An 11353-nucleotide genomic window follows, 5' to 3' on the forward strand; every position below is an offset into this window, starting at 1 on the left:
GGGTCACGTACCTTGTGGCTTCGCCACGACCAACATCGTCGGCTTCAAGTGCTACTACGACACCATCAGCGACATCTTTAGGGTTCTTCAGTTCAGAGCATGAATCAGGGCATCGAGCTTGAGAGAGAGGAAGTCTTCGTCTGTTCTCTCTCTCTCTCTCTCTCTCTCTCTCTCTCTCTCTCTCTCACAACAAATCCTTCTTTCTTCTTCCTTCTTCTTCTGCTGAGGCTCTGTTTCTGGAAATTCTTTAATTCACGTTTAGGGTTATGCGGTTGTGCTGGTTGTTTGGGTTATTGTGTGAAATTTGCTAACTGTGGTTGTGGGAATTTGGAATTTGAGGCGAGGTGTTGCTTCAATTTAATACACTGTGCGGCATCTCCTCTTACTACTACCATTGGGACAGTGTTGATGCTAGGAAAGAAGGAGAAGAAGAACCCTAATTTGATTGAAATTTGGGCAAAATTGAGATTAATTTGGGGGAATTTGTTTTTTGTTAGTTAAATTAGGGTTGTATTTGTTAATTGGTTTTATTTTCTTTAATTAAAATATAGTTTATGATGTATTATTTATTTTTTATTTATTTTTTAAATTTCACGTAAGCTTTATTCACCCAGTCAGCGTGACACTTCATCACTCGCCGGAGCTCCCAACTCCGGCGAGGACCTGCTCCACACACTTTGAGGAGGGACTAATTTCAGACGGCAACACAACCACATGAATCAAGTAGAGGATTAACCCAAAAATTTACTTTAAATAAACTATTTTTCTTAAGTTAAGATAATTTTTTTGGCCAAATTTCAACTAGAAATAGTCATATAACTCATAAGTCGTGTTTTAGTGACTCATTATCACATCTAGTTAAAATTTTAGTTGAATTTCAGATCTAGAGACTAGACCGTCGTGTCCATCATCACTTTGCACTTACAATGGTAGTTGGATCCCCATCAAGTTGTGGCAGATTATTTCAATTTCTACCTAAGATGGATTAAGTTCAGAATATTTCAATTCTTTTAATTCCAGTTCAATTGACCTAGTAATATAAAAACAAAACCACCGTTTTACAAAACTCAAATATAAAAAAAAAACATGTTAGGTTGAAGGTTTGCTTACTGAACTAAATTTCAATACAGATTGAAACAAAAAGGATATGATTTACATGATTTATTTCTCATGATATTGGACCCTGGTATTATGATTATAAACAGTTGATAAATATCACTATTAAAAATGTAGGAACATCTGAATGCATAGGCCTATGAAAATTCAACAGCCAATGCCAGAATCTCAGTTCCAAATCGTTATCGGCAACGTACAGCACTGAAATCACCATGGAAAAGGCGAATCAGAGACTCTAAATTGTTGCCTGTTTTATTATCATCTGATGATCCAATCGAAGAAAAGAAAAATTGAAAATTGAAGAGAAAACAAAAACTGAAGAATCATAGGCTCAGAGTATTGATGGCATCAACAAGCTAAATCTAGCTTTCATAGTTTGATGGTATATATAAATTCATCATCACTGCCTCAACATTGAATCAAAGAGAAAAATCAAAGAACAGGGATCGAGAAAACGGAAAGAGGGTTTCTGAAAGCTGAAAAAAGAGAAGCTGTGAATGAAACATGCGACACTGTGAGCAGGGAAAGGAGGCTTAAATAGGGGAATGAAGGGAACAACAGTGAAACCCTAATTGTGAGTGAAATTACAATAGTGTGCTTCACCTTATTTTTGGGCCCCTTTGTTAGCCCAAATGGTTTGCCATGATGTTGGATTTTTTTTTTCTTTGGACTGCAACCCCATTAAATCTACAAAGTATCTTGATAATAATATTTCTCAGCAAAAAATATCATATTGGTACAAACCAAAAATAATAATAAGGGTATTGCTATGGTACACTTTAAAATGTGAGATTTCAAAACCTTTTGATTCATTATTTAGATTGTATAGAACTGAGTTGCAAATTTACAGAATTCATGGCGAATCAAAAGGTAAATGGTCACTTTTAATAATAACATTTTCCTAAAAGTGGCACTAGTTGATTAGTTGGTCCAAAACTTTCGAAATGCATCTCGTCCCTAAAAGTGATAAGCGTTGGTCAAGTTATTCTCTTACGTTAAAAAAGTTAACAAGCGTTGATGGGGAGCCTAACATGGCACGTTATTTTACCAAGTTAGACCATCTTACAAACTTCAATTTGGTCCCTCCGATGAAAAAATCAATCTCTTCTCCCTTTCTCCTATCAATTTGGTCCCTTTTCACTTGGACACTTCCACAACCCCTCTCTCACTCTACCCCTCCCTCACAACCATCACTACCACCGTCGAAGGGCACTCCCCACCCATCTTCTCCCTCGCCCTCCACGGAAAATTCCTCTACAACGGTTCCTCCATCTCCGAGATAAGAAGATGAAGCAGAAGCCCTTTCGTCCCTCAATCATCAACCAACCCCAATAACAACAACATGTGGTCACAATCATCAATAGAGCTATGAAATCCCTAATCGTTTCAAGGGACTTTATATTCAGCGTTTGGAAAATCGAAGCCAATTATAAGAAGAGCCAAGGGTTATGTTTTGAGCGTGATTGAGAAAGAAGAAGATTGTGGAGCACACACCAAATAAAATTGGGGTCAAGGATAAATTAAAATATAGAGTGAAGTCATCACCAAGGCTGTGGAGTAGGCAAGGCCATCAAGGCTATTGCCTAAGGCCCCCTACCATCCTAAGGCCCCTTACCAAAAATATATATATACTACTGAGACTTAATTTGAATTTACTCATAACTGTTAGTTAATTTTTTTATGATTTATATATTTATAGTATTGTGCAAGTTTTCTCTTCAATCATTGTTTCTTCTCTCAAAAATTTGTTTTCATTTTTTTTACCTTGAAATATATAATAAAAGGAAATATTTAATATCAAAGTGTTGCAAAATCTCTCACCATTTCATCCCTTACGTTCCAAATTCTATTGTTCATAAATCTTTAATTTTTCTACAGTATTATTTTATTCATATTTCTTCATTATTTTATTATATTTTTTTATTCCTATTATTTATAAGAGAAAATGCCAAATAAAAGTACGAATTTGGATTGAAAAAATGAAGAAAAAAAAGTTGAAAAACTAATTGAATCTTAACGTGACGCTCTTGATAAATTTGTTTTAAAATGATGTAGAAGCAAGTTGAATAGGTGAAAACGTGATAGTACAATCACATATAGATAATACCGACAACAACAATAGATAGAATTTCAATCAAGATACTTATCAAAAGAAAAAACATTTTAAAATTTTCGCCTTAGGCCCCAATATGTCTGTACAGGGCCCTGGTCATCACTCACTTATCCATGGCAGCTCAGGTGTATTGATATTATTAGTCCATATCACTTATGTATAAAACATTCACTTGAATTTTTGGGCACCAAAGCATGCACCATAAAAGGGCGTCTTTCCTATTTTTGAATTTATCTTTACATGCAATATTTGTTTTGAAGTTTTTATTCTATTTAGAAATGATGAATAATGATTGATAAACCCCTTCCCCTTAAAGTTGATGAATTATTTGTAGTAGTGTCCAACACTAATCCTTTCATTATGAAGATGATTGCTAGACACTCCATGAATGACTTAGCTAAAAGACAGCAAACTTAATAAAATAAAAGCAATTCCTTAGCTTTAGTAAAGGAAGCGTCACGTTAAAAAAATAAAATAAAGGAAGCGTCTATGTCAACACAATTTCAGATATAATAAAGCAATTTTTTTTTTTTTGGTTTTTGACGTGTATGTCAACACAATTTCAGATGGAATAAACTTATTATAGAACGTTTAATCATTACGTGTGTCTGAAACATTCGATGTCACTAGAAAATCAATACAAGCGTTATGTTTTGCATGAAATCTTCAGCATCGGTTTTTGCCCCAATCGAACTTAGTGATCATAGCATCATAGCATCACATAGACAAACACTAGCAACCATTTTAAGTCGATGAAAATATATCATAGAACGTTTAATCCAAGGAATCAATCAGCAACTATTGACATATCATCATCATAAAGCAAAGTTGTCTTATTTGGCCTAAATAACATTATCAAGAGAATCAACATTGTGATATGTCACTAATCACTAACGTACGGAATCAATTTGTCCTCAAATGATGTCTCATTCGATGTCTCATTCGCTGACCCCTATCATACCATGATCTTATGCTCAGGTCTATGAGTGAACTCGAAATCTATGTGCACGAAAGCTCTCTCAACTTCTGGAAGTTGTTCCACCTTCTCTTGGAGTGTCTCACCAATGTTGTGAGCAAGGTGGAGAGGCATGTCTTGTGGCAAAACAATGTCAATTTCCACAAAGTATTCTGCCCCAAAGGTGTATGCTCTAACCGTGTCAATGTGCTTAATCTGTTCATGGTGATTCCATATAAGGTAGGTTAACTTAGCAAGAAAATCAGGCGGCGCTGTCCTTCCAATTAGCGACCAAACATTCTCAATCACGGTCTTCGCCCATGTGTTAATTGTATACAATGCTATCTGCATTACAGATATTCAGAATATCATTATTAGTATGAGTAAACCATCGATGATGGACAAAACTTAGACAGTTCTATACATGTTTTTACAGTTATACAATTAAAACATGATACCAGCTGGGATGAAAAATGAAAAGTTGAGTGAAATTAGCACATTAATAAAACTAATAAAATAGTAAGAAAGTGGGTAACCGAGTTTTTCATCAAGACATCAATACATACATTACCTATAATACTAGGTAACTTTTGTCCTAAGCAAACAATCAGCATGTAACAAAAAAAAAACACAACATTTTCAATGATTTTGAAGTGGAACATAAATACAGGGAACTTATAGTCATTGTAGATTTTGGGAAAATCAATTACTGATAATAATACTTGTTGAATATGTGAGCCTAATCAGAGAATTCAGAGTGAGATGAGAATTAAAATAAGCAGTAGGTATGAACTCACAATAATGGCTCCTATTGGATCAATCCACCATTTGAACTTGATAGCTAGAACAGCAGCGGCTAATCCAACGGAATTAGTAATGACATCAAAAAAATGATCTTGTGCATATGCTCTCACAATTTCATTTTTAAATCTTCGACAATAGAGCATAAGAATGAACTTGACTACAGTCACAGATACCATGATCCCAATCATCCATTTCTCCTTTGTTGGATCCCCATCAGGTTTAGACTGAAAGAAAAACAATGAAATGATAGATTTAAAACATGTATCATGGTAATAAATAAAGGAAAATCTGAGTAAAATTTAACACTTCTACTGCTGACACAGCTGTTTAAGTTCCTAAAGTTGATCTGAGTTACCTTCGCAACAAGTTGCCTGCAAGATTCAATCAAAATATTCAACCCCAAGGTTGCCATAACTGATGCGAAAACAATGATACCCTGCATAGAAACCAATTAACACAAATTTTCATTCTCATTCTCAGGACATTATGAAATTACATTGATGGATTGAATTTACTAAAAAATTTAAAGGACTGATCAATGACTGTAGTTTAAAATGTGAATCAAGTCTTACCACTGGTTGCATACGTTTCTTTCCGATTGGGTAGTGATAGTGGTTCGGTTTTTTCATCGAATATGAAGTGAACCACAATATGAACCCTGACAAGAGATCCAAGAGAGAATCCAAGGTTGAGGCAAGGACTGCTAATGATCTGCTCTCGTATGAGGCGAAAACCTTTGCCCCAAAGAGAATCAAGTTACACACGTTTGACGCAGTGACCGCGAAACGTTCATTCTTAGCTAGTTGCTTCATTTCATCCTGAGGAACAAAATGCATGTTTGTTTAGTATAAATCTCAATTCTCTTTATGGATAAAACTTAGACACAATTGTGTACACGGAGAAAGTTTGGGGGAAGTCGGGTGGTTTAGTTTCTTAATCAGGTAATATTAAAAATAGTATGTGCAATACCGTAGCTAAGTTTGGTTCTTAAATCTGGGTGGGTTTATGATGATCAGGCTTTGTTTATAGTGGATCGCGGAAAATAGTATAAAGCTAAAAATCTGCTATGTCAAGCCCTCAAGCGGAAAAAAGCGGTGAAACCTAAGAGGTCTACACTATATCGCGCCGCAATATCCGCTATTTGACAACCCTATCTAAGACAAATCACAAGTAAATCATCGTGATAGAAAAATCAACCTGAGTGAGACCACCAGGGAAAATGCCCTTTTCAGTCATAGTGTCCATCTCATTAAATCCTTCAAGGAGTCTCTCTTGCTTCTTGTAATATTCTGCCACTTTGCGTTGCTTCCCTACAACACAAGCTGTGAGTATATATTGAAGACCAAATTTAATCTAATGCTAAATTCTTTATTTATTTATTTTGGTACAAGGAAAAAAGAATTGGCCATTAATTATGCTTATCTTCAATGAATTCTTGAATAAAAAAAGTACTAAAGAGTGATCTGAAATGTATCTCATTATAAGGCATTGAGGGCAGGGAGATTCATGTCTGATTCAGTTTTGATACATGGAATCAAGTTTAAATAAGAGGTTCTAACAAGAATGAAATTTTCTGATTTGAGTAATGGAGTATCTTCAGAAAGAAAAAACGAAAAGACACCATTATCAATTATCATCACTAGATAAAGCACCAATCCCCATCTACTTTTGATTAAACAAATCGAATTATACCAAACTACTTTCGCACCAAAATGCATATTCACAAACAAAGGCTCATCCTTTGAATAGACATTCCACTACAATAAACAACAAATAAAGATTAAAAACAAATAAAGATTAACAGCACAATTCAACACATCACCCACCACACAGAACAAAAACAGAGACTTACAAGTTTAAACATTCAAGGGAAGAAAAATTAGAAAAAATGATGAAAAATTGTCACATGCAATTTGCAGAACTCAACCACAAAACAAAACTGAACCAACCCATTTCTCAAAATAGAATCTTTAGACATTCAAGTAAAGAAAAAGTGGAAAAACATGATGTATGGTTTACTGGGTTGGTCACTACAATCAATTCAACACAAAGAACAGAGTCTTAGAGTTAAAACCTTCAAGAAAACAAAAAGAAGAAGAAAAGCTTACTGGGTTTTCGAATTAGGCCATTTAAACACTTATTTTGATGATCAACAGTTTGGTTTGGTAGATGAAACTCCTTCACGTTGAGTCTCCATGAAGGGTTTCCTCCACCACCTTGTTCCTCCGGTGTAACAAGAAGTGGTTCCATTCTGCCGTGTCCTCCTCCGCCACCACTCTCCGCCATGTTGCAAGGTTTGGTGATGATGAGTTGTGTTGTTTTGTTTTGGTTCGGTTTGGTTTGAAGTATGTGTATGTGTAACAAACTTCCCTATAGTCTCCTAGTTATAAGGAGACACGGAAGTGCGAAAAACTCATCAACTAAGACACGTGGTAACGTAAGAATTTCTTTGTGATCTCATTTATCGATCTGAATCACTAGAAAATAGTGATTTTATCAGAATCACCAAAGTCAAAAGTTGCTTTCCAATGTATCCAAAAAAAACCAAAGTGAAAAGTTGTATCCAATAGTACTATTCAATTTAAAACCGTTCGGATTTAATAGTTTTTTTTTTCTTCTTTCGCAGTGAGTATGATTTGTCCCCGTATGATAACTCAAGTGGTATAAGCTGAGGGATATATAGGTTGAGTAGGAAGAGATCCAGGGATTGAATCCTGGCGAGCGTAATTTATCTTTCTAATGTACCTTTTCTTGATACAATTTTACAGGGTTAATTAGTCAAACTTTCGAAGTATTAGATAAATAGTAATTTTAATTTATTTAATTTAAATAATTGATGGAACAAATTAACGTAAAAACTAACCGTGTACCAAAAAAAAATAACTAACCGTGTAAATTTGTGTAACCTAATTTTTTCATTTTTTGAACTGATTAATAAACGCCCATAAAAGTAAGGCGCACAAGAATCACAGGTCATCATCATGGCAAGGTGAACAAGAATCACAGCCACAGGTCATCATCATGGCTGTTTTGCATATATAGGTCACACGAGAAATTTAACGTTTAAAGAGATCAATGGATACACACCCAAATTTTACACTGTCATCCAATCACATAATGTCACATAAGACTAAGTGGTTACAAATCTTTTTAATTTTAATTAGTAAATTAATAAATTGCTGATGTGGCGAAAAACAATTTGGTGTATGTGTAAAAAAAGTTTACACTGTCAGTGTACCTCCCTTTTTCTCTTACTCTATATGACGAGACTAGTCAGTTAAAGAGTGGTCAATTTTAGCATCACTTTTGATCCCTTTAAAGTGTTTTTATCGCTTTTAGTCACTTTTATTCCCCTTCTTCTACTTCCAACTTCTTTATCCTCCTCCTTGCCGCAACATAGAACAAAACAAAGCAACCCAAAACCCTATTTCCCCAAACAAACAAAAAATTATCATACCCTAAATCCAATTTTAGAGGTAATATATTGTCTCTCATAAATTCTCATGTCGGCTCCAACACATAAGGGTTGGGTGGGATGAAGGGTCCAGGGTTCAAATCCTGAGGAGGGACTAATTTACTAACAACTAACATTTGCCTATAAAAAAACAATATTCATTCAACCTACAGATCTGCACAACTCGAAATCAAGATCATGCGATTTCCAAATTCATTTAAAAACTCCAAACATGAAACAAAGTCTAACATCTCGCACTCTCACCGTTCAGGTAATAACCTCGCACTCGATGCTTTAATGCTAGTGTCCTGAATATGATAAGTACATATGTATATATAGGTGTGGCATGTGAAGCCACGATTTATGCATAGACGAACGATCGGTGAATCGATGAGGGCAACACTGACAATAAGTACCAAGAACATGGTCGTCACAACCCAATAAGAACTCAAAACCTGAGAGAGCGGTAATTTGATCAACTTTCTTGACAATGAGGAGCATTGTCTTAGAGTGATCGTAACTTGAGTCGAGTCGAAAGACTGAGACTCTGATGACTCATATCTCATGGCCCTGAGTATTGAGAGGGGAAATACACTCTCATAACTCAGCACTATGTTTGATTAATGGAGCACAATGACATGTTCGCTATGTTCTGAAGACATAATTAAAGTCGATTTGAACGTACGAACAACCGACACAACTTGTCACTACGCCTAATTGATTAGGTCATTATTCATCAATGGTAACTAACTCTAACCAGCCTTAAACTCACTCAAACCACCTCTATAATAGGCTAGCTCATGATTAACCATCACATCAGCCTTAATCATCAAACTAAACCAATGCATGAAACTCTATTGGTGGTGCAAAAAGCGTGAGAGCAAAGCTTGATTTTGAAGATTAATCACCCTTCAGGCTATAAAATGGCACCCTCTAAAGCCCTTGGACACCCAGAAACCGAGCTTGAAGGTCAGAAACAAGAGAAGTAAAGAGGATAACCCTTAACTCTCTCAAGCCCGAGCCATCATCATCACCATTTCTCTTCTTCAATTCTTCCTTTTCTTCGAGAGTTTCCGAGTAATTATTCCTCCATTGAGTCACTGGGAGGTACAAGAGTCGATCTGAGTTGGTTTGGTGAAGTTATGGGCAAGAAAAATGGGAAAACGATGAAGGTTTAAAGATTCTAGCGACTTGGTGCGACATGCAACTCCGCTTTTTGGCTGCCTCCGACCACTTCAACGCCACCAACCACCAGTATTCTCTTCCTCTCAGCAAGGAGAACAAGGCCCAGTACCCAGAAGTGCTCCAGCGAGCCAACCACCACGCACCATCAACTTCATCTTCTCCAACGAACCTTCGATTGTATGATTCCAAGACTTGTTTTTCTTTGTGTTTTTCAATTCTAAATCCACCCTTATGCTTATTAAGACGATTTTAGGAATAATTTGTGTAGTTTTAAGCATTGAAAGCTTAGGAACCGAGAATGACATGCTTGGGCTTTATTACTCGAGTTTCAAAATAACCAATTGAGAGATAAAATGATTAATAATTCAAGTATACAAGTTAAATAAGTGCCAAAGACAACAAACAAAAATTCGTAAAAATGAAACTTGCCAATATCTTCTGTTGTTCTAGTAGGTGTTCCACAATTATGTGCCGCTCATAGGAAGCCTTGGAGACAGTTGCAATGATCCTACTCAACATTCCTCTTATGTCCACAATAAAACAAGAAATGCTACATTATGTCCTTAAAGATACTCACTATCTTTCTCATTTCAAACATAAAGAATTCAAACCAAATTGCACAAGGGAAAGTCGGACACTCTCACCTATTATTGGCTCATCAATTCAAGTAATTCTCCTCTATTTTTTAGGTCTCTAAACCGTAACATTCATTCACCAAAGCATCACAAGTTTTCTAATTTTCCTAAACTCCCTAGACACGCTCTCTAGGCCTTATTCTTCTCTCTCAACCTTACCAAGAATCTAAATTTTGAAACACGTGCTTTCCTACTCTATTTCCATGCCCTTATTACAACCAAGAATACATCATCTTCCCTTCCAAGAAGATCAAAACCGAGGCTATCTCAAGGATTTTCTTAAAAAAGTCCATCTAAATAAAAGGTAAGAGTAATCATATTCCTCTTTTTTTTTTCAACACCAATAACATTTTCGTTTCAAATACACACATAAAAGAGCATATGTACGTTTTTCCAATGCAGCAAAAAAAAAAGAGCATATGTACACTCTATCGCAAAAGTAATAAGACAAAAGACATAGGTATTGAACCTAAAGGACTAAAACATGAACATCTAATTTCATAGGAGAGAGCATTGTCTAAGAAATCAAGTAGTTGTTTGGTTTTGGCCATGCAAAGTAATAATAACAATAATAATAACTAAAAACAGATGGGAGAATTGATCAAATCGAATCATATCCCTCGAATTTATATATTATACCAATGAATTTTATGTAAGCCAACTATGTTCTTTAAAGTGTCAATAAGCCGTTAGGATATATCAACTACCTATTCCACCAAAGACACTGCCTACTTGCAACTGTCATGCATGTATGATTACTTGAATATGGGTGAAGATCAGACACTACAACAAATATAACTTTTAGCGACAATTTAATGGTGTCAATTGCATTATTGTCAGCATTTTATGTGCAAAGTATCAAATGTTTTGATGATTAGTCGATTATAAGTTCAAGTATACCGACCATTATTGGCACCACTAAAGTTTCACTCGCGGGACCTGCTCACTACTTAACAAAAGCAAATTAGCGAGGGACAAAATCCGTCGCTAAACAAGGAAAATTCCGTCGCTAAACAAGGAAAATTCCGTCGCTAAAAATTTAGCGATAGCGACGGAACTCCATCCGCCGTGCAAAGTGGCGCCGTTAAATA

General features: G+C 35.6%; 1 protein-coding gene and 1 non-coding gene across 2 annotated transcripts; both read right to left on the minus strand.

Moving 5' to 3' along the window:
• Window positions 1–1443: 1443 nt before the first annotated feature.
• On the minus strand, window positions 1444–1525 carry LOC130709695 (small nucleolar RNA snoR116). The gene has a single exon (XR_009010172.1). It is a non-coding gene; the product is annotated as a small nucleolar RNA snoR116 (small nucleolar RNA).
• Window positions 1526–3971: 2446 nt separating this feature from the next.
• On the minus strand, window positions 3972–7411 carry LOC130749238 (metal tolerance protein 10-like). The gene is made up of 6 exons (XM_057602560.1): window positions 7097–7411; window positions 6186–6298; window positions 5561–5806; window positions 5344–5424; window positions 4982–5212; window positions 3972–4529 (listed from the first exon to the last, which is right to left on the minus strand). The coding sequence occupies exons 1-6, from the start codon at window positions 7272–7274 to the stop codon at window positions 4185–4187; spliced, it is 1194 nt and encodes a 397-aa protein (XP_057458543.1). The 5' UTR covers window positions 7275–7411; the 3' UTR covers window positions 3972–4184.
• Between the last annotated feature and the right edge of the window lie 3942 nt (window positions 7412–11353).

Source organism: Lotus japonicus, chromosome 3 (assembly GCF_012489685.1).
Source record: "Lotus japonicus ecotype B-129 chromosome 3, LjGifu_v1.2".
Lineage (NCBI taxonomy): Eukaryota > Viridiplantae > Streptophyta > Magnoliopsida > Fabales > Fabaceae > Lotus > Lotus japonicus.

Bases quoted from the DNA above. Each gene is read 5' to 3' on its own strand.
- LOC130749238 (XM_057602560.1), bottom strand. From the start codon at position 7,274: ATGGCGGAGAGTGGTGGCGGAGGAGGACACGGCAGAATGGAACCACTT. The intron at 5,213-5,343 runs GTAACTCAGATC...TTTTTCTTTCAG, and splicing joins GCAGGCAACTTGTTGCGAAG to TCTAAACCTGATGGGGATCC. The intron at 4,530-4,981 runs GTGAGTTCATAC...TCTGTAATGCAG, and splicing joins ATCCAATAGGAGCCATTATT to ATAGCATTGTATACAATTAA.